This window comes from Daktulosphaira vitifoliae, unplaced genomic scaffold (assembly GCF_025091365.1).
Source record: "Daktulosphaira vitifoliae isolate Bord-2020 unplaced genomic scaffold, ASM2509136v1 Scaffold_1, whole genome shotgun sequence".
Taxonomy (NCBI): Eukaryota; Metazoa; Arthropoda; class Insecta; order Hemiptera; family Phylloxeridae; genus Daktulosphaira; species Daktulosphaira vitifoliae.
In genome coordinates this window covers 54,887,633-54,909,666 of record NW_026099572.1, presented here as the reverse complement: position 1 = coordinate 54,909,666, position 22,034 = coordinate 54,887,633, and the positions used below count along the sequence as shown (strand labels likewise).

Here is a 22,034-nt window from a genome sequence, read left to right as displayed (position 1 = left end):
TTTAATAAAATGTAAAAAAATTAATTATTGAGATATAGCTATAGACCTAACGTATAACTATTATTTAAAAAAAAAATCAACTAAAAATATTATCTGGATCAAAAGTTATTTAAGTTGTCAGTGAGTGGTGGGCCACCCTGTATATATATAACAAATTTTTATTGTAATTGACACAGCCCCGCGTCGTTTTACGCCGTGGTGCAAAGTCCAGCAAGTGCCGCACGGCCGACGACGTACCGTCATTAATGATATCGTAGTCTTCTTCTCGTTGTTAAAGTAACAACGTCAACAAACCGATCCGCACTCGCGTACTGTTGTCATCTACGCTGCTAACCTTTTGACGCCTGAGGATCACGCCGGACATCGCGCGTTGACGCCAGCGACAGTGCCGCGATATTATGCGAGGATCATATATTCCTACCGCCACTGCCACCGCTAATATTAATATATATATATATATATATTAATATTTATACGTATATACTTATATGTTAATATTCATTTATATATTCCTACAGCCGACGCCTCTGCCGCCGTATATGCCTCGTGTATAATGTTCCCCCCGCTACGCCCGCCTACAAAACACGGCTATACCTCATGCATGATACGTTTACGTACTTAAGTCCCTTTAAATGTATATATATATATATATATATATATTCTAATTACTATTAAAACTTATATATTAATACACTTTATTCTCATTAAGAGATATAGAGTGTATTCATTCCGATTACAAAGGATGATTCCCGTATCGTCATTTTTCATCACTACCTCCACGTTGCGCGCCTGCTGCTTTCCGGAGACTCCCTCCCCGGAATCGAACTCTGATTTCCCGTTACCCGTAACAACCATGATATTGATAGTAACTACTATCATAACATGAAACTAAAAAGTAAAATATAAATATAGTTTAAAAAACTAAAAAAACACGCTTTTAAAGTACATCGAACTAAAAAGTTAAAAATAATTTTTAAAATAATTATGAACAAAAAATACTAGTATTATTGTGATAANTAAAAATAGTTTTTAAAATAATTATGAACAAATAAATATAGTTTAAAAAAACTAAAAAACACGCTTTTAAAGAACATTGAACTAAAAATTATTTTTAACTTTTTAGTTCGATGTTTTTTAAAAGCGTGTTTTTTAGTTTTTTAAACTATATTTTTAATTAACAAGTAAGTTAATAGCACACAGCCCGAGTAGATCCAACTGTCAGCAGTGAACCAAAAGAATCTATGTTTGTAAATTAGTTAGGTTTATTTTTTGATACATAAAATACTAGGTGACCTTGGCCACCGAGATGCTGTCATTTTTGTTAAGTATGCGTTTTTGCCCTTCTGAATTTTTTATGTTTAATGAAAAATTACGTTTATGTTAAACTTTACTATTTTTTTTTTAATTGCTTTTTCAATGAGCTTTAATTTTATAATATACAGCTAAGAAAAGGAGATGCTTTAGAAGAGCAAAAAGTTCCTTTAGCCGCGTAGAAAGCATTTCCTTGTATTTATTGTAAAAATGTATTAACTTGACAACAATTAGTAAGTCTTAGGAATTATCTAGGAGGCTAGTCGAACTTATTAATACAAATTTATATTAAGATAAATTCTCTAACAGTAAATGTTATTAAATCATAAGAGTTTCGTACGATTTAATTTTAATTTGTTAAATTTTCATATTTCAAAATCAATGTGTTATAAATTTATTTAAAAATACTATAAAGTTATCATTGAATTTAATTAAAATTTTATGTTATTTTTACATAAATAAAATGTAAAATAAAGTATCTAATAATGCCTGATAAATAATAAAAAAATAATACGTATAAAATGTAAAACTCAAATAGAGATGTTTTATCAAAAAGTTGAACATAAAAATGAAATAACATTATAATATAAAAAAAAAGTTATATTTAAAAATTTAATTAACGTTATTATATCATGAAAAATTCAAATAATGAATGACGTTTTTAAATAAAACAAAAAAAATATTTAAATTCAGCCATGAATATTTGATTTATTATTAATGTGTAATTATAGATAAACTCTTTGCTTTATGCAAAAAGTGAAATATTTAAAATTTATACATTAAAATTATAATAATGTCATGATTCACTAAAATTCTATTATATTTTGGAAATAATTTATATATATACAGTGGCGGCTCGTGGCTTAGACGACGGGACGATCGCACCGCCTACTAAATTGCATTAAAAGAAGAAAATTAATTGTATATTTTTAATTCTACATTTTTATTAAAAATGAAAATTTTTAAGTAGTAAAGTAGTTATAATACATTTGTCGTGTGCGAACATTAAAGTTGTTTTTCTCAGTATATACGAGTAAGCATACACACACGAGCAGTGTACAAATGACCGACAGCGTCGTCCATACAGTAAAATATTAGTATATTACTAAATTGAGTAATTTATTTTTAGAATTAACTACGTTTACGCTCGTCATTATCTGTTGCTATAACAGAATAATCGCTACAATTATTTATTTCATTTCTATATTCTACTGCGACCTTTAAAATAATATGTGTATTGTGTTTATTTTAATATATTTAATTTGACATTTTTTTATACCTATGACTAGCGGCATTATATTTGAAGTCGTATCTCCACCACCAGCACCTACGAGCCGCCACTGTACAGAGTGATCGGCTAAATGTCGATTCTTTAATGAGGTGTTTTATAAGAAAATTTTAATTTCTACCACCATCCCTTATGCTTAAAACTTGTATGAAGTTCATATTTTCCTTTTTTTTTTTACACCATTAGATTTAGTTTAATAAAATAAAAATATTTTATTTCATTTAATATTAAGCGCTCCACGGCTCTCTAAAGTTTAGGGTTTATTAAGAAAAAATTATAACGGACTCGAACGTTGTAAGTCGTAAATCGATAAGCGCTACTAGTTTTATAAATAAACACATCAAGCTTACCTTAGTTGTTCTAACTACGTGCGTTGACACAGTAAACCGGTTTATCTTATCGCTACATAAAATAATAATGTGACCGTGTTGGAAAAAAAATATAGTTTAAAAAAACTAAAAAAACACGCTTTTAAAGCACATCGAACTAAAAAGTTAAAAATAATTTTTAAAATAAGTTTAAAATAATTATGAAAAAAAATTACTAGTATAATTGTGATAAAAGCGTGGGTGCTTTGTGCCATATTTTTCGTATATTGAGCGCCCGACGCTTTTATCACAATAATACTAGTATTTTTTGTTCATAATTATTTTAAACTTATTTTAAAAATTATTTTTAACTTTTTAGTTCGATGTGCTTTAAAAGCGTGTTTTTTTAGTTTTTTTAAACTATATTTATTTTTCACTCTTTAGTTTTATGTTATGATAGTAGTTACTATCAATATCATGGTTGTAACGGGTAACGGGAAATCAGGGTTCGATTCCGAGGAGGGAGTCTGAGAAACGGCTACCACATCCAAAGAAAGCAGCAGGCGCGTAAATTACTCACTCCTGGAACGTGGAGATAGTGACGAAAAATGACGATGCGGAAATCATCCCTCGTAATCGGAATGAATACTTTATATCTCTTAATTAAAATAAAGCGTGTTAATAAATAAATTTTAATAGTAATTAGAATATATATATATACAAGTAAAGCGACTTAAGTACGTAAACGTATCATGCACTAGGTATAACCGTATTTTGTGGGCGGGCGGGTCGGACTAACGTTATACCTGAGGTATAAACGGTGGTAGGAATATATACGTAAGCCGTATGGTACGCGGATAGTATTGGTCAGTCAAAAGAAAAATTTGTTTATATATATATAATATTGATGACAAGCACACAGGTACGATAACCAAAAATAAATTTATACAGAGGAATAGTGTTGCCGTCGTGTGATGAGCGAGACATGGGGTGGGGTGAATGCGTTATGACAGTTTAGTCTAGACGACGGAATATGCGATAACGCGTGGCGTTTGGAGAGTTACATACATACATACATACATACATACATACATACATACAAGTGAAACTAATATAAGCGTGTTAAAAATACTAGTATTATTGTGATAAAAGCGTGGGTGCTTTGTGTCATATTTTTCGTATATTGAGCGCCCGACGCTTGTATCACAATAATACTAGTATTTTTTGTTCATAATTATTTTAAACTTATTTTAAAAATTATTTTTAACTTTTTAGTTCGATGTGCTTTAAAAGCGTGTTTTTTTAGTTTTTTAAACTATATTTATTCTTTTTTTTTTTTTGTGTCTGTTACCACTTTATCTCAGCTCTCACTAAAGCGAATTCTTTCAATGATATGTCAAAAGATCATAAATCGTATCTAGTCGAAGACATTACCCTCAAAAATTGAAATAATTTCCCTCGTTCCCCGTAAATGGGGGAAACCTCCAAAAAAATTACAAATTTAAAAATCGCTAATTTTTTCCATTTTTTTTTTACTTAAAACTGCCATAACTTCTTCAAAAATGAACATATCAATATAATTTATTTTTTATAGATGCTTGATGTCTTTACCTATCATTTAATATATTTTTTTTGTAAATTTGACCCTTTATCTGCCCACAGGGGGGCATTTAAAAAGACAATTTTTTCACAAAAAATTAACTTTTTCAACTTATTTTTTGAAAATGTTCCAGAAGGTCTGACACTTTTATATATATGTTAAATTAAAGCTAATGTAATATACTTTAAATTGAAAAAAAAATTTGACCTCTGGACTTGTCTTCGTGGTGAAAATGGCTATCAATAGCTATTTTTGTGTGAAAATTCTCGATTTTATAATTTACATTTTTTACTTTAAAATACTATAACTTTTTAAAAATGTATGAATCCTGACAATTTTTTAATGAGAAATAATATTTTTTAATAAACCCTTTTTCATTCAACATACTTTATCTTAATCGAGATATTAATAAGAAACCAGCAGATCATGTAGCTTTTGGAATAATTCACCAATTTTTTAAAATTAAACACTATCTAAAGATTTGCATCGAAGCGTTTTTTTTTATAGTGATTTTAATCACTGTCAGATATCATTATACTTGATCCAACTATGCCACGTCACCACCACTGTGCCGCGACCCACCTGTGCTGGTTCTTTTTTTTATTTTCAAGTTANGCCGCGACCCACCTGTGCTGGTTCTTTTTTTTATTTTCAAGTTACCATGACAACTAGATCACCGCATTTAACAAGAGCGTTTGTGACGATCCGTTTTTGTTATTTATTGACATTTCGATATTTTTCGCGTATAGAACTTAAAATTTCTAGTAAATAATGATTGCAGAAATTGTCAGACACTTTCTTTTTCTCGATAGATATGTGTACCATAACTCGCGATATTGTGATTCTCGCCGAAATTGGGAATGTCGAAAAGTGCGTTCAAAAAAGTGCAAGACTCGAGCGATAACAAATATACTAGAGCAAGATGCAGAAATAATAGTGTTTAAAGAGACTGTGGTGAGTCTTCGAAACGTACAAGGAACATGTTGAAGATGGTACGGAGGATAGGTATTTGTCGAATTTGGCTTATAATATTTACTTGTGAAGGTCATTCGGAAGGTTAATTGCTAAAATTATTGGAAGCTTGTACATGTGAAAAAATGTTGATTTAAATGAAAATATAATGAGATTTTAATAGAATTAACGTTTTTTTATTTGCGGAAGCTTGTATATGCCGGAAAATGTCCGGATACCTATAATTTGGCATAAATTTAGTTTATAGATTACATTATGTGTATTTTCAATAAAGATTATATTACTGTTTTATTATTAAAATTTAATAATTGCAAACTTAACTTTATTAATACCTTGGTATTATTTGTCTTTTATGATTTATTATGTTTATACTCTTGGCTCTTTTACGTAAATATTTTAATAATTTTTGAGATTTTAAAAATGAAACATAAGTAGTATACATGTAATATACATTTAATATTATTCATTAAAAACTTATCGCATATTTAGATTACTAAATGAAAACGCTTACTTCTATAATACTCGTCGTTTTAGTAGGTATACTTGATTAAGTGTGACGTTGACACTAGAGCACGGTAGAAAGAGAAATAATATAATCTTAAAACACAATTGTCAGTTGATAATAAGTTTTTAAAATAAAAACAAATTCTAAAAAACGGTAGCACAGTGGGGTCGAGGCACAGTGTGGACGAGGCATAGATGGGACATGTATAGATGATATCTGACAGTGATTAAAATCACTATCATAAGAAACGCTTCGATGCAAATCTGTAGATAGTGTTTCCTTTAGAGAAATTGGTGAAATATTTTAAAAGCAACATGAACTCTTATTTCTTTAATTATATCCTGATTAGTAGTTCTTTGATTTTAAAATATAATATATGAATAAATACTAATTATAGTTTTTAAATTTAGTATGAAATTGTGAGGCCAGCTATGATGTATGGTTAATAGTGTTGGGCGGTTGATAAGAAAGTAGAGCAGAGAATAAGTGTAGCAGAGATGAGAATGCTTAGTTGGATGAGTGGAGTGACTAGAGAAGATAGGATAAGGAACGAGCATATAAGAGGAAGTATAGGTGTTGCGTCAATCGTGGATAAGATGACAGAAAATAGACTTAGATTGTTTAGTCATGGTATGAGGAAAGAAGAATCGAAAGCTGTAAGAACAGTTATAGAAATGAATGTTGAAGGAAGAAGAGATAGAGGAAGACCAAAAAAGAGATGGAGGGATGCTATTGAATGCGATTTGAGGACAGCTGATGTGAGCGTAGAAGATGTGGGAGATCGTGTCAAGTGGAAGCTTAGGATAAGGGTGGCCGACCCCAAGTAGTTGGGATTAAGGCAAAGAAAAAGAAAAATATTACCAGAAATTCCGGTGGCAATTGACATAATATGATTGTTGTTTCGGAATGTACAATTTAGCGTTTAGTTGGGTTTAAATAATATAGCGTCAAATCAATTACCTACTCTATCGGTTGTATATTAATATACACTACACTTTAATGATACAATAAATAAATAAACTCACACATACACACATATGCATTTATAACATTGTGTCTAATGTAAGTATAACATGATAAAAAGTAACCGTAAAATGAAAAAAATGGAATATAAATTTTATTACTCATATTAAATGTAATGTAACTCGAAAAATATTTGTTTAAATGAAAAAATATAAGATTATATTTTTATTTATAATTGTCTTTTAAACAACTTTTGTGCGAAACTTTTTTTTGTAAGTTAAATATTTTTTTTTGAGAAAATTAAGAAAGCTCATATTTTTGAACTTTTGCGAGGATTTAAAAAAAAAGCTCAATTCCAATCTTGAGGACTATTAGTATGTCATTATACATATTTTAATTCAACTTTTAAAAAAACAAAATTTTTTCCGCAATTTTTCCTTTGTTGACAGGCCTAGATGTCAATTTTAAACTTGTAATTGAGCTAAAAGTTATGGTAATATATTCAATTTATTTTACTATAAACTTTCATAAATCTTTATCAAAAATTTTTCATCAACTTTAAAGAACCAAAAAAATAGGTTAAAATTGAAAATTTGGACTGATTATTTTTAACATATTAAAAATCAAATCAGTAATAATTTGAAAACAAATTTTTTTTTCTTTTAATTATTATTTTATATATATAATTAGTAATAATATAAAAAATTAGAAGTGATAGAAATAGTCTACTTGCAGATTTGAAAACAACGCGAAAATTTGATTTAGAAAAGTATATTTTTGCTTCTGATGAAAGTTCCTTGTAGTCCAGTGCATTTTTTTATAGTAACAAACAGTTTTTATTGAAAATTATTGTATCAAGCCCTTTAAATTTTTATACACGTAAAAGTAAAGCAAAATATAACTTCTTTATTATTTTTATAATTTCTCCGTTTAAATTACAATATTAAATATCAATTTCATACTAAATTTAATAATTATAATTAGTATATATTCATATATTATATTTTAAAATCAAAGAACTACTAATCATGATATAATTAAAGAAATAAGAGTTGATGTTGCTTTTGGAATAATCCACCAATTGCCTAATTAAAACAAAAAAAAAAAAAGTTTGTTGGGAATTTTTTCTGCTATTCTGCAAAATTACTCCTTCGTTGACTAGAATGAATCATTAAATAGAAAATTTTATGAGAATTAAAACAATGTTATTTTTAAGATTAATATGCAGTCAGAAAGTTTTATAATTATTATTTATTGTAAATTTATCAGAAAAACTCATTATTTTTTGCATTTTTATCGTAATAGAACACTTAAATAGAAATCATAGTAATCATTTCTAAGTAATTTTTGATATTTAAAAAGATTCTACTATTGAAATATCCAGAACTGAATTAATTTTAATGATTTACTTTAACTAAAAAAAAAAAAGTTAATATTTTGAATCCCTCTTGTGGGCAGGTAAAGGGTTAGATTTATAAAAAAAACCAAATGATAGATAAAGACATGCATCTAAATAAAAAAAAATATACTGATTTGGTCATTTTTGATAAAGTTATAACAATTAACAAAGTTATAAGTTTTATACACTGGACTACAAGGAACTTCCATCAGAAACAAAAATATACTATTCTAAATCAACTTTTCGCGATGTTTTAAAATGTGCAATTAGACTTTTTCTATAACTTCTAAGTTTTAATATTATTAAAAAATAGTTTTTACATATAAAAAAAAATAATTAAGAACAAAAAAAATTGTTTTAAATTAATACTGATTTGATATAATATTTAATATTAATTTGATTATTAATAAGTTAAAAATAAGGAAAATGACATATTTAACCTATTTTGTTAATCGTTTAAAGTTGATTGTTGTAAATGTTTATAATAAAAAAAAAAAATTTATTTTACCATAACTTTTAGCTCAATTGGTAAGTTTGACATTGACATAATTAAATAGAAAATTTTATGACAATTAAAAAAATTGTATCGTTAAGATCAATATGCAGTCAGAAAGTTTTATAATTACTATTTATTGTAAATTTATCAGAAAAGCTCAATATTTTTTTGCATTTTTATGGTAATAGATAACTTAAATAGAAGTAATAGTAATAATTTCCTAGGAACTTTTGTTGTTTGTTGAAAAGATTCTATAATTGAAATATTGAGAACTTAATTAATTTTAATGATTTACTTTAACTAAATGTACCAATCAAAACAAAGTTGTTAAAAAGATTTACTCAATTGAGTGTATTATAAAATTTGATTATATTTGTAAAAATCAATTGTTAATTCAGGAGAAAAAACAATCATTTTTTTTAGAAATGATTTATATAGCAACATGTTACAAAAAAAAATTGTAATATTATAGTCTAGTAGTAGCACACACAAATAGAGTAAAAAAATTATTAAATTACAAAGTAAAATGATTTAATTTTGTAGTTGAAACCTATCATATCAAACTTCATTCGTTAATAAATATTTTGAAAACATTAGAAATTAATGATTTTAATTGTCTTTATGGAGACGATGTAATAACTAACTGTTTAATTGATAAATTAGAATTTTTTTTTCAATTTTTGAGAGTAATATCTTCAACTAGATACGAATTGTAGTAATTTGACGTATTGTTGAAAAAAGTAGGTCAAGTTAGAGCAGAGAAAATAAATGATAGTCACAAAAAAATATCTTCTCGGCTTTGCATCGAAGCGAAAACTTAAAATATAGTAAAATAATTTTAATACGAATAAGAAATTTCTTCTTGCAAGGGGCGACTAAAGTGATGGGATCCTTGATCTTTATTGAAGTTATTGAATCTAAATGTGATAAAAATCAAACGAGTTAAAATTTATACTAACTTAAAAAGAATTAAGAAAAAATGCAAAAAATTCATTGCCATATGCGGGTTGGAACCTCGTACCCCAAGCGTGTAAAACATAAATTTTACCAACTCGGCAACCGTACGTTGCTTCCGGCGGTTGAAAAATTGGCTATTTAAGCTAGTTCAAATTTCAAAGTTATTTTTCTCGACTTAAAAGAAACAAACATATTTAAATAAGTTTAACTATCTATACTATATCAATTTTAATTTATATAATATTTATGAAAATCTGTACTCCCCTTGTCAGGTATTTTAAAATAAAATAAAATACAAAACCCAGAATTTTAACACAAAAATAGCATATTTTTGCATACGGTAGTCATTTTTACCATGAAGACAAATCCAGAGGTCAAATTTTTTTTTTTCACATTAAAGTATATTACATAAGCTTTAATTTAAGATATATTTAAAAGTGTCAGTATTTCCGGAATACTTTCAAAAATTAAATTGAAAATATCGTAGTAACAATACGCATGTTTAAAGTTTTGACCCCCCTTGTTAAAGGGGTATGATCCGATTTACAAAAAAAGCGTGCCAGATGAAAGGGGTATATCAATATTTATTATAAAAAAATAATAATATAGATCCATACATTTTTCCAAAAGTTATATAAAATATAAATTAAATAATATAACATATAAAATCGAGATTTTTTTCACGGAAATCGTACGTTTTTCTTTAACTTTGATGTCCGTTTTCACCACGAAGACAAGTCCAGAGGTCAAATTTTTTTTTTTCAAATTAAAGTATATTACATAAGCTTTAATTTAAGATATATATAAAAGTGTCAGTCTTTCCGGAACATTTTCAAAAGTTAAGTTGAAAAAGTTCTACTTTCTATACGCATTTTAAAAGGTTTGCACCCCCCCTGTATAAAGGGAAATGGTCCGATTTTAAAAAAAAGTATGTCGAATGAAAGAAGTATATATAAAGTATTTATCATTAAAGAATAAAGTTGATTCATGCATTTTTTAAAAAGTTATAGCAACATAATGTTAAAAAATGTAAAATATAATATCAAGAATTTTTTCACAAAAATAGCATATTTTTGCATACGGTAGTCATTTTCACCATGAAGACAAGTCCAGAGGTCAAATTTTTTTTTTTCAAATTAAAGTATATTACATTAGCTTTAATTTAAGGTATATATAAAATTGTCAGTCTTTCCGGAACATTTTCAAAAGTTAAGTTGAAAAAGTTAATTTTTTGTAAAAAAGTTACCATTTTGAAACCCCATCCTTTGGGCTGTTAAAGGGTCAAATGTTCACAAAAATATATAAAATGATAGGTAATTATCTAAGGTATCTATAAAAAAAAAAATTATATTGATTCGGTCATTTTTAAAAAAGTTATGGCAATTTTAAGTAAAAAAAATTGAAAAAATATCGAAAATTAGCGATTTTTAAATTTGTAATTTTTTGGGGGATTTCCCCCGTTTACGGGGAACGAGGGAATTTTTTTCAATTTTTGAGGGTAATGTCTTCGACTAGATACGATTTGTGATCTTTTGACATATTGTTCATCAAAATCGGTCCAGCGAGAGCTGAGATTGAGCGTTCACAGACACAAAAAAAAAATAAAAAAATAAAAAAACACATCATAGTAAAATTAATACCTTCTCAGCTTCGCATCGAAGCTAAAATACTGGGAGTGACCAGCACTTCCAGTGGTTCTATGGGTGGTTGGTGTAATAATTTAGCGGCGTATGCTGACAAACGGTATACTAAACCAATAATAAGTATATAAAATTATATAAAGATAACGATTCAAATTAGTCGTAAGCATATGAGTAGACGCAAACATTGGTTTTACCATTAGACGATAAGGGAATATAACATGGTGTTTTTATGTAATGTTTTTTTTTTTTTTGTTGATCCGTGGCTGTGTATATATATATCATGTTTATCTCTATCGTCTATGGGCAAGTAAAACACATAAAAATTGAATGATATAATCAATTTTTTTTATTCGATTTCTTGACTTCGATTTAGCCGACTATAGTATTGAAAAAGTCCGAATGGCCGACTGGGGTAAGTTTAAGGGGGCAAGATGCCCCCTTCAGCCTCCCCGATAGTTTTTCCCCTGGGCATTAGTATTATTTATATAGTATCCCTTTTATCCGCATTGGTATATATAAGATTTTATGATTCATGTGTAATACATTTTTATTTGTTATACTTTTTTATACTAAATATTAGTATAAAACACAGCTCATTTTTTCGACCATTAAAAAAAAATTAAGGGGTAGCGTAAAAAAAAAAAGACATTCGATTTTTGAGGGCCACCCTAATATACATATAGTCCAGTCATTAAACGATTTTTGGTGGAATTAAATCGGAAAGTTTTGAAACTTTGCAAAAAGTTAGGTTATAGGCTCCTGATTTACCTAAAAAAATTCACCATCCCTCATAGGTCCGGAAGTGTCCGCCATCTTGGATTTTAAGTGCGATTTTTCACGTTTATTAAATTATCTTTGAAAATACTAAATTTATCTCAAAAGTACTTCTATACAAAAATGTAGCTAATAAAATTTCAAAACGATATGGTTCTATACAATTTTTTCGTAGATTGAATGGATTAAGAGCAAAACTTAACCATATGTAATAAGATCATACGCGCCTCACTATAATACTATATTTATGATGTACGTAGACAGCGCGCCGCGCCCGCGTCCATTAGAAAAGACAATATTTACCTCTTACATACATATATAATTGTATTAAAACATTACATTAAAATATTCACATCGATATAAGCTTTATTATAATTTATTGAAGTATAATCATACATTTATACCGCACATTATTTAGTAAAATATAAATATTATTTTATTCCACGTTGGTTGGGTTGGGTAATGGTACAATTAAGTAAACAATTTAAAAATCAAATAGATTTATTAAAAGAGAATGGCGCTACTTCTAGACTTTGGTTGCAATATTTTGAGATGATAACTTTAATGAAAGAGTATATAATGGCTGAAAGAATGGGCAATTGGAAATTACATCTTCAATGTGTTGAAAAAATGATTCCATATTTCCATGCTAGTGGACACTTTCCGTATGCAAAATCGTGTCATTTGTACTTAAATGATATGGCCAATTTACAGTTTAAAATGACAGCTGATGAACAGTTACGATTTATAAATGAAAGTAATTTCACTATAAAACGTACAAATCAATTTTGGTCAGGAAATTGGTCGGATATGACCATTGAACAAACCTTAATGCGTTCAATGAAAACTAATGGCGGTCTCACGCATGGTCGAGGTATTACTGAAAGCACTTTGAATAAGTGGATACAAGGATTACCAGCTGCACACGATGTTTGCGAAAATGTAGAAAAATATTGTGGTGTTTACTTGGAAAACTCAGAACAACATGTTGACGCCAGGCTATCAAGAATATCAAGAGACACTAAAGATTTAAATATACTACTTAAATGGTTTTCTTCGCATCCCCCCTTTTTAGAGCCAAATAAAGTAATTTCATTAACAACTGGTGTAGTAGGAGATGAGACTATTAACTGTCATGACGCTTATAACATTGGACTAATTGAGATGAAAAAAATTATAGGACAGCCGTATGGGTCAGTTAAACTTAAGAGAAGCAACAGAGTGTTACCTATAGCTACATTAAATTCATCGATTAAAATAAGAGATGAAATAGTATCCATCGACCCACTTTTGATTTTCCAAAGAATTTGTTTAATGAAAACGTCCAATGAAGAACTAAAAAATTATTTTAAATATGAGTTGTCTCCATACCCACTTTATTCCTATCAAATATTAGAAACAAAAGTCGATTCATAAAAATGTTGTCTTCATATTTCATAAGCAATGGTTATACAGTAAAACAAGCCAATGACGATGCTGACACTACAATTGCACATGAAGCTGTAAAGAGGATACAAAATCAGTCCATTGTTGTAGTTGGTCAAGACATAGACTTACTAGTTTTATTGATAGCTCTTGCTCCGGTCGAAAATCAAATTTTTTTTTTAAAACCAGGAAATGGAGGAAATGAAAAAAAAATTTTTTCAATACACGATATTCAAAAAGTAAATGGCTTAAAAATTTCTATTTTATTTTTACACGCTATCAGTGGTTGTGATACTGTTTCATGCTTTTATAATACTGGAAAATTAAAACATTTCAAACTACTCAATCAATATCCAGAACTACAAGAAATAGTAAATGTATTTAACTGTTCAAACTCTACACCTGAAAACATTTTTAAAGCCGGGGAAAAATATACATTGAAATTATATGGCACACCGCAAAATCAAAAAAATATTGATGAATACAGATATTTACTATTCACCCGAAAAACGGCGACAAATAAATTTAACTTGGCAAGCTTACCCCCGTCAAAAGAAGCCTTGAAACAGTATATATATAGAACGTATCATCGGGTTCAAACGTGGCTAGGAGAAGAAAAAAATGCTAAAGATTGGGGCTGGCAAACAACCAAGAATGGACTGGAACCAATATTTTCATGGAATGAACCAGCGCCAAAATGTATACTGGAAAAAATTACATGTGCGTGCATGAAAAATTGTGGACCAGCATGTGGCTGCCGAAAACAAGGATTAAAGTGTTCTGCCGCGTGCAAAACATGTTTTGGCCTTTCGTGTTTAAATTGTGGACAACAAATTGATGAAAAAGAGTCCGATGATGATGATTTTACTAATAATGAGGATGAAACAATACGTGGTCCATCATCCAAACGAAAATGTTAAAAAATATTTTAATAATTTATAATATAGCTTATAATATATTGATATTATGGATGTAAATATTTTAATGTAATGTTTTAATACAATTATATATGTATGTAAGGGGTAAATATTGTCTTTTCTAATGGACGCGGGCGCGGCGCGCTGTCTACGTACATCATAAATATAGTTACAAAAAATTAACTTTTTCAACTTAACTTTTGAAAGTGTTCCGGAAATACTGACACTTTTATATATATCGTAAATTAAAGCTTATGTAATATACTTTAATATTAAAAAAAAAAAATTCGGACTTTATTTTGTTTTCATGATGAAAATAGCTACCCTATTCAAAAATATGCTATTTTTGTGTTAAAATTCTTAGATTTGTATTGTATTTTATTTTATTATAAGGGGATTACACTGATTTTCATAAATATTATATCAATCTAATTGACATAGTATAAAATTTTAAACATATTTAAATTTTTTTGTTTCTTTGAAGTCGAGAAAAATAATTTTAAAATTTGAACTAGCTAAATTTCCATTTTTATTAAGTGACGAATTCGACGTATGGTTTCTGAGACGGTAACAATTGTGTATTTCACGCCTGTGGCACTGAATTTTTTCTTAATTCTTTTTGAGTTAGAAAAAAATGTTTAACTCATTTGATTTTTATCTCATTTAGATTCAATAACTTCAAATAATATCAAGGATCCCATTACTGTAGTTTCCTACAAGAAGAAATTCATATTAATATTATTTTACTATGTAGTTTTTTTTTGTAGCTATCATTTAATTTCTCAGCTTTCACTTGACCTACTTTTTTGACAATTTTTTTTTTAAATTAAACACTATCTACAGATTTGCATCAAAGTGTTTTTTATGGTGTTGATTTCACTGTCAGATATCATCTATACTGGACCCAACTATGCTACGACCCCACTGTGTCGCCACCCTATTGTGCTAGGTTTTTTAAAATTTTTTTACTTAAAACTGCCATTATTTTTTCAAAAAATAAAATACCAATTCAATATAAATTTTTTTTATAGATACATAATGTCTTAACATATCATTTGGTATATTTTTTTGAAAAATCTGACCATCAATCTGCCCATAGGGGGGGATTTAAAATGACAAATTTTTCACAAAAAATTAACTTTTTAAAATTAATTTTTGATAGTGTTCCAGAAATACTGACACTTATATACTGATATATATCTTAAATTAAAGCTCATATAATATACTTAATTATAAAACAAAAAAATTCGGACTTTATTTTGTTTTCATGGTGAAAACGGACAGCAAAGTTCATGAAAAAAATACGATTTTTGTAAAAAATTCTTTTTTATATTACCTTCGATGCGAAGCTGAGAAGGTATTGGTTTTACTAAGATGTGTTTTTTTTTTTTTTTTTTTTTTTTTTTTTTTTTTTTNCTTCGATGCGAAGCTGAGAAGGTATTTGTTTTACTAAGATGCGTTTTTTTTATTTTTTTTTCTTTTTTTTTTTTTGTGTCTGTTACCACTTTTTCTCAGCTCTCACCGAACGGATTTCTTTCAACGATACGTCAAAAGATAACAAATCGTATCTAGTTGAAGACATTACCCTCAAAAATTGAAAAAAAATTCCCTCGTTCCCTGTAAATGGGGGAAACCTCCAAAAAAATTACAAATTTAAAAATTGCTAATTTTCGAAATTTTTTCACTTTTTTTCTTAAAACTTCCATAACTTTTTCAAAAATAAACAAATCAATATAATTTTATTTTATTGATCTTTTATATTCTTTACTTATCATTTGGTATATTTATTTTTCATATCTGACTCATTACCTGCCCACAGGGGGGGATTTAAAATGACAACTTTTTCACAAAAAATTTACTTTTTCAACTTAAATTTTGAAAGTTTTCCGGAAAATCTGACACTTATATATATATATATCTTAAATTAAAGCTAATGTAATTTACTTTATTATGCAAAAAAAAATTTCGGACTTTATTTTATCTTCACTGTGAAAATGGCTACCGAATGCTATTATTGTGTGAAAATTCTCGATTTTATTTTTTACATTTTTAACTTTATAATGCTATGACATATTGAAAAGTGTATGGATCAACATTATTTTTTTATGAGAAATAATATTTTTTAATAATCTCTTTTTCATTCGACATACTTTATCTTAATAAGATATTAATAATGAACTAGCAGATCATGTAGCTTTTGGAATAATCCACCAATTTTTTAAAATTAAACACTATCTAAAGATTTGCATCGAAGCGTTTTTTTTTTATAGTGATTTTAATCACTGTCAGATATCATCTATACTGGACCCAACTATGCCACGTCACCACTGTGCCACGACCCCCCTGTGCTGTGTTTTTTTTAAATTTATAATGTTATACATTTTTGAAAAATGTATGGATCATTATAATTTATTTTAATTGAGTACTGTTTGTATTCTTCTTTTATGCGACATACTATTTTTTTTAACCGGACCAATTCCCCTTATACAGGGGGTGTTCAAAACTTAAAAATGCATATAGAAAATAAACTTTTAGAATAAAAATATATTTAAGTAATTTTGTTCATATAATTTTTTTATATCCAATTCGTCCGTTCATCCGTTATAGCAGTCAATACATTGATTAGGTATGAACGCGGGCAGAGTGCACATATATAGTACAATTTATACCTATCCTACTATATAATATAGAGTAGAATTTGTTATAGTATTTTAATATATTATATTAAAATACTATAACAAATAAACTGTAATACTATAACAATCAAATAATTTTTTTTTGATTAAAAAAATTGTAAGATCAAAATATTTTGAGATTTCTTTTTCTATTATATAGCTAAAAAAAGAGTTTCCTGTTAAAGAAAATTAAAGTTTATGTTTTTGAAAATTAAATATTGTAAATAGTTTTCATGAAAATGAGTGTTTTATTCTTAATGAATTATTCTGTATGTTATTATTGTTATGATTTTTTTAAATGGACTGTATATCAAATATAAATTTTCTGTGTAAATATCCGTCTGAAAAACTTTTTTTTAATATCTATTTATTTTAAATTATAATCATAATAATAAAAATAGTTATGCTCAAAAAATTGTAAATATTCTATTACAAATTTTATTTTTTAAGTTCATAACAGGCTCTAGTGTTCAAGTGCAATTGATTTTTTGTTGCTTTGTTTGAAATATTCTACCAACTTAATTTTTATTTGTTTATGAATTAATAATAATTGTTAATGACATGAGAAAGGTAAAGATTTGCATCGAAGCGTTTATTTTTGATAGTGATTTTAATCACTGTCAGATATCATTATACTTGATCCAACTATGCCACGTCACCACTGTGCCGCGACCCCCCTGTGCTGGGTTTTTTTTAGATAATTTTAGTACAGTACAACATTGTATTGCGTAATAACCAGTATATATACATTTTTGTTTTTCTATTGTTGAATTTCTCATTTCTTTTTTTTTTTGTGTGAAAACGTAATCTAATTTTTGTAAAAAGAAGAAGTTATTTTAATATCATAGAATTGATAATATACAGTTTAAATAAAAAATATTGTTGCACTAACTGTGACTTCTTTAAAGCTACTAATTGGCTGACAGAAGAACTTATTGTAGTTTGTTGCTACTAATTAGCAAAATTAAGCTAGTCAATTATGATATTTATATTTGTGTTACCAAAATTGTAGTTCTTAAGTTCATTTGTTTTGTCGTGGTCCGTGTTTTAGTGATAGGTAGCATCTCTGGCGAGCAGCTTTGCGAATTGTGAGTACTATTGAAATTCATGTATTATTGAATTTTGTGTTACCTTTTGTAATTTAGTGTAGTTATTATTGATTGTGATTTATTGAACAGATTAGTCATTACAAGTTTAATTAATTTTCAATATTTTTATACCATTCTTTTTTATTGGAGTTGAGCGTCATATATTATTGGAAATCATATTTATTTATTATTGATTTATTGAATTTTTGTTGTTATTTAGTTATATTTTTTCAGAGTTTATATTTATATTATTTGTTAAGCCAGAAGGGCTAAATTGTTTAGTCAACTTATTTATTGAAATTAATATTAAAGTTACTTTAAAAAAAGGGTTTTAATTATTTATTTATTTAGTTTAAGGATATACACTTACACATTTTTCACAACATAGATCTCTGGTTTTATGCAGAAGAACCCTCCCACCTACAGTGATTCTATTTACACGGCATTACACAACGCAGACTGATCGGTATTAGTGCAACTAGCCCGTACGCACTATATTATTTAGTGCCCCTGGCCCCAACGACAATTATGGAGCATTAAACAAGTAGAGAAAATCATCAATATTGAATTACTTGAAATATTTTTGTAAGATATAGAATATTAAGGTTAGAACGAATTTCAATCTATGTTTTCAAAACACCAACAACCTCATATCTAATAAATAATTAATATAAACTCAAAAATTCAATAGAAGTATAAAGCATCATTAACCATATATTATTCAACTCCCGCGATTACATAACTGTTTTATTAAACTCTCAAACATTTATCTAACATATTTTTATACTTACTTCAGGTTCGGTCACTTCAAACAATATTGAATAAAAAATAGAAGAACAATAGATGATTTCATTCTTAAAATTTGATGAATCTTCTTTTAATAATTTAATTATTTCTTTATCAACACTACTAGAGAGGGCATCGGCAGAAATAATTCTTTTTCTTAAACCATTTAAAAATTCATCAAAAGATCCTATAAAAAATCAAAAATAAATAGTTACTTTTAATAAACTTTGGTTACTTATAAAATAAAAACTAAACTATTTATAAAAAAAATTAACTTACTGCGATTTTTTATAAAATAAATTAAATTATTGTTTTTAAAGCAATTGTACAGCCCTATTTTAGCACGAGAAAAATTTTTCAATGTTATTAAATCCAATATTCCTTCAGCAGTGTTTGAAAAAAAAATTCCCTTTGATAGGACAAATATATTATTTTCAATAGTTTATTAATAGAAATTTAATTTAATTATTAGTTCATATACAAAAATATAAACGATAATCAATAATAAATCTATTTATCATCATAGTGAATAATATCAACATAATATTTCTTTGATAGAGTTTGTCTATTTAAAACATAAAAACAAACAATCATGATTGGTAACCAGGATGTATATAGTTTATAATTCTATCAGTCTCGTGATTTTTTTTAATAATTGTCTTATTGTTTATACTTACATTATTTTCAGATATCAAAAAAGTATAATAAGCTGCGGAACAATATTTCCCAAAATCTTTGTCCATGTTACCTAAAATATTACCTTGTACACTTCCAACCATTATTTCGGGAGTAAAAGTTTTAGAAATAACTTGGGTTAAATATTGGATCGTAGAATCACGAAATAAATCATGGTCCAATGTCTCTGAAATTTTATTTTATTAATAGAATGTGAAAATTCTTTTTAAATATGAAGAAAATATTATGAAATAAAATTGATTATAAGATGCATATAGTGATATTTTTTAGACTGTACACTCCTATGTATTTGGGAGCAGTTGAGAATTTTTAAAAAGAAAATAAATGATTTGATTCATAATTAATATTAAAAATATTTCTAAAATTTTTTTTCCTAGGGGAAATAATGCTTTAATTAACGTTTTAATAAAACACCGTTATAAATTTAATGATACGATACAAATAATATAAGTATCAACTTTTGTTTTATATATCTTATTATCGTTTTTATTGTCTGTTACATAATTTATTTGTATGATATTACTTACGTTTTGGAATTTCTGGAAAACATTTATACTTTTCAAAGCAGTCATATAGAATATTAAGAGCTGAACTATATTTCTTTGAAGCCATAGTAACAATATCATTGTTTTCAGTTATCTATAAATATTAAATAGCAATTAATTCGAACGATATAATATTGTATATTTTTTTTGTGTTTTAAATACACATAAAAAAACTCAACACAATGGGGTTACGGCACAGTGGAGATGTGGCATAGTTGGGTCCAGTATAGATGATATCTGACAGTGATTATAATCACTATCATAAAAAACGCTTTGGTTCAAATATGTTGATAATGTTTAATTTAAAAAAAATTGGTGGATTATTCCAAAAGCTAAATGCTCTCCTATTTCCTTATTTATATCCGGATTACCAATTTTATGATTTATAAGTGTATTATATGAATAATGTATAATTTGTATTATAATAAATAAATATATAAAGGGAAATGGTCCGATTTACAAGAAAAGTGTGTCAAATAAATGAGTTATGTTTATATAATAATATATATATATATATAAGAGTTATGTTATAAAATCGAGAATTTTAACAGAGAAATATTATACAGTAGCCATTTTCACCGTGAAGATAAAATAAAGTCCAAAATTTTTTTTCCAAAAAATATTATATTACACTAGGCTCCGCCTAGCTGGGGCTCCGCCTAACTGGGGCTTCGCCATAGACCCAGAGCCCTAAGAGCCGAAGCCTCTTCGGGCCGTCATCATAAGTAGGCCACTGATTCAGGTAGGGGTACCCGGCTACGCCGGGCACAATAAGTGTTTTGCAGAAAAAATATTACATCAAGAATCAGTGTAATAAAAATATAAATGTATTAATGTATTAAAAATGTTATTATTAAAATCAGGAAAATTCAAAAAAAGAATATAGTAAAATGTATTGGGTATAAGGTTGACGTATTTTAATGAGGTATTCCTTTTAGGCCTATTCAAAAATTATTTTAGGAGGGTATTTAAAATTTTTTACTTTGTTAAACATGTTATAGAATTTTTTTTGCTAAAAATTAAAGTAATAATGAAAAAAAAGGACATTAGGTCCTTATTTATTAGAAGTTGCCTAAAAAAATATTGATATCGCTGGTTTAAGGGGGGCCCATTTCTTCCTTAAATACACCCCTGGTCTACACAAAAATTATTAATATTCTAATTTGGTGGAATCTCGGATTTTCGGATTTTTGGCGATTCCTCGGGACGTACAGAACGCCGTGGTATGATTGTGAATCGTAATAAAAATCGTTTTCATGTCGTAAAGTGTCGTCAGAATTTCGGGCGGCGAGACCTGGCGTCTCGAGCGCGTAAAAAAAAAAAAGCCCGTAAAACGGTAAAAAATGAACGAATTGAATTGATTTTTTAATCATATCTCAGGAATGTCATTTGGCGGGTCTGATAAAAATTTCAAACCTTAAGTCGTAAAACGCTGGCTTTAGCGAGCGTTTTTCTCAAAAACGGTCAAAATTTTAAAATGCTCGTAGGCGAGAGGCAAAAATTTTCCGATCTTCGCCAATAATTTTTCTGGAGTCTGGTGACCGAGTGTTGAAAAAGAAATTTTGAAAATCCGAGTACGCTAAGTAATTTTCCCAGAAAAGCGTTTTAGCTTCGACGCAAAGCTGAGAAGGTATTGGTTTTACTAAGATGTGTTTTTTTTTTTTTTTTTTTTTTTCTTGTTTCCTT

At 27.5% G+C, this 22,034-nt stretch overlaps 1 protein-coding gene across 1 annotated transcript in view; it reads right to left on the bottom strand.

The window, feature by feature from the left end:
- Nucleotides 1-22,034, bottom strand: part of LOC126894905 (uncharacterized) — a 53,069-nt gene that overhangs the window by 22,907 nt on the left and 8,128 nt on the right. Inside the window, exons 3-6 of the mRNA XM_050666244.1 lie at nucleotides 20,331-20,442; nucleotides 19,785-19,969; nucleotides 19,387-19,516; nucleotides 19,113-19,294 (exon numbers count right to left, since the gene is read on the bottom strand). Of these exons, the coding sequence (XP_050522201.1) occupies nucleotides 19,113-19,294; nucleotides 19,387-19,516; nucleotides 19,785-19,969; nucleotides 20,331-20,442 (609 nt within the window). The remainder of the gene's footprint in view (nucleotides 1-19,112; nucleotides 19,295-19,386; nucleotides 19,517-19,784; nucleotides 19,970-20,330; nucleotides 20,443-22,034) is intronic.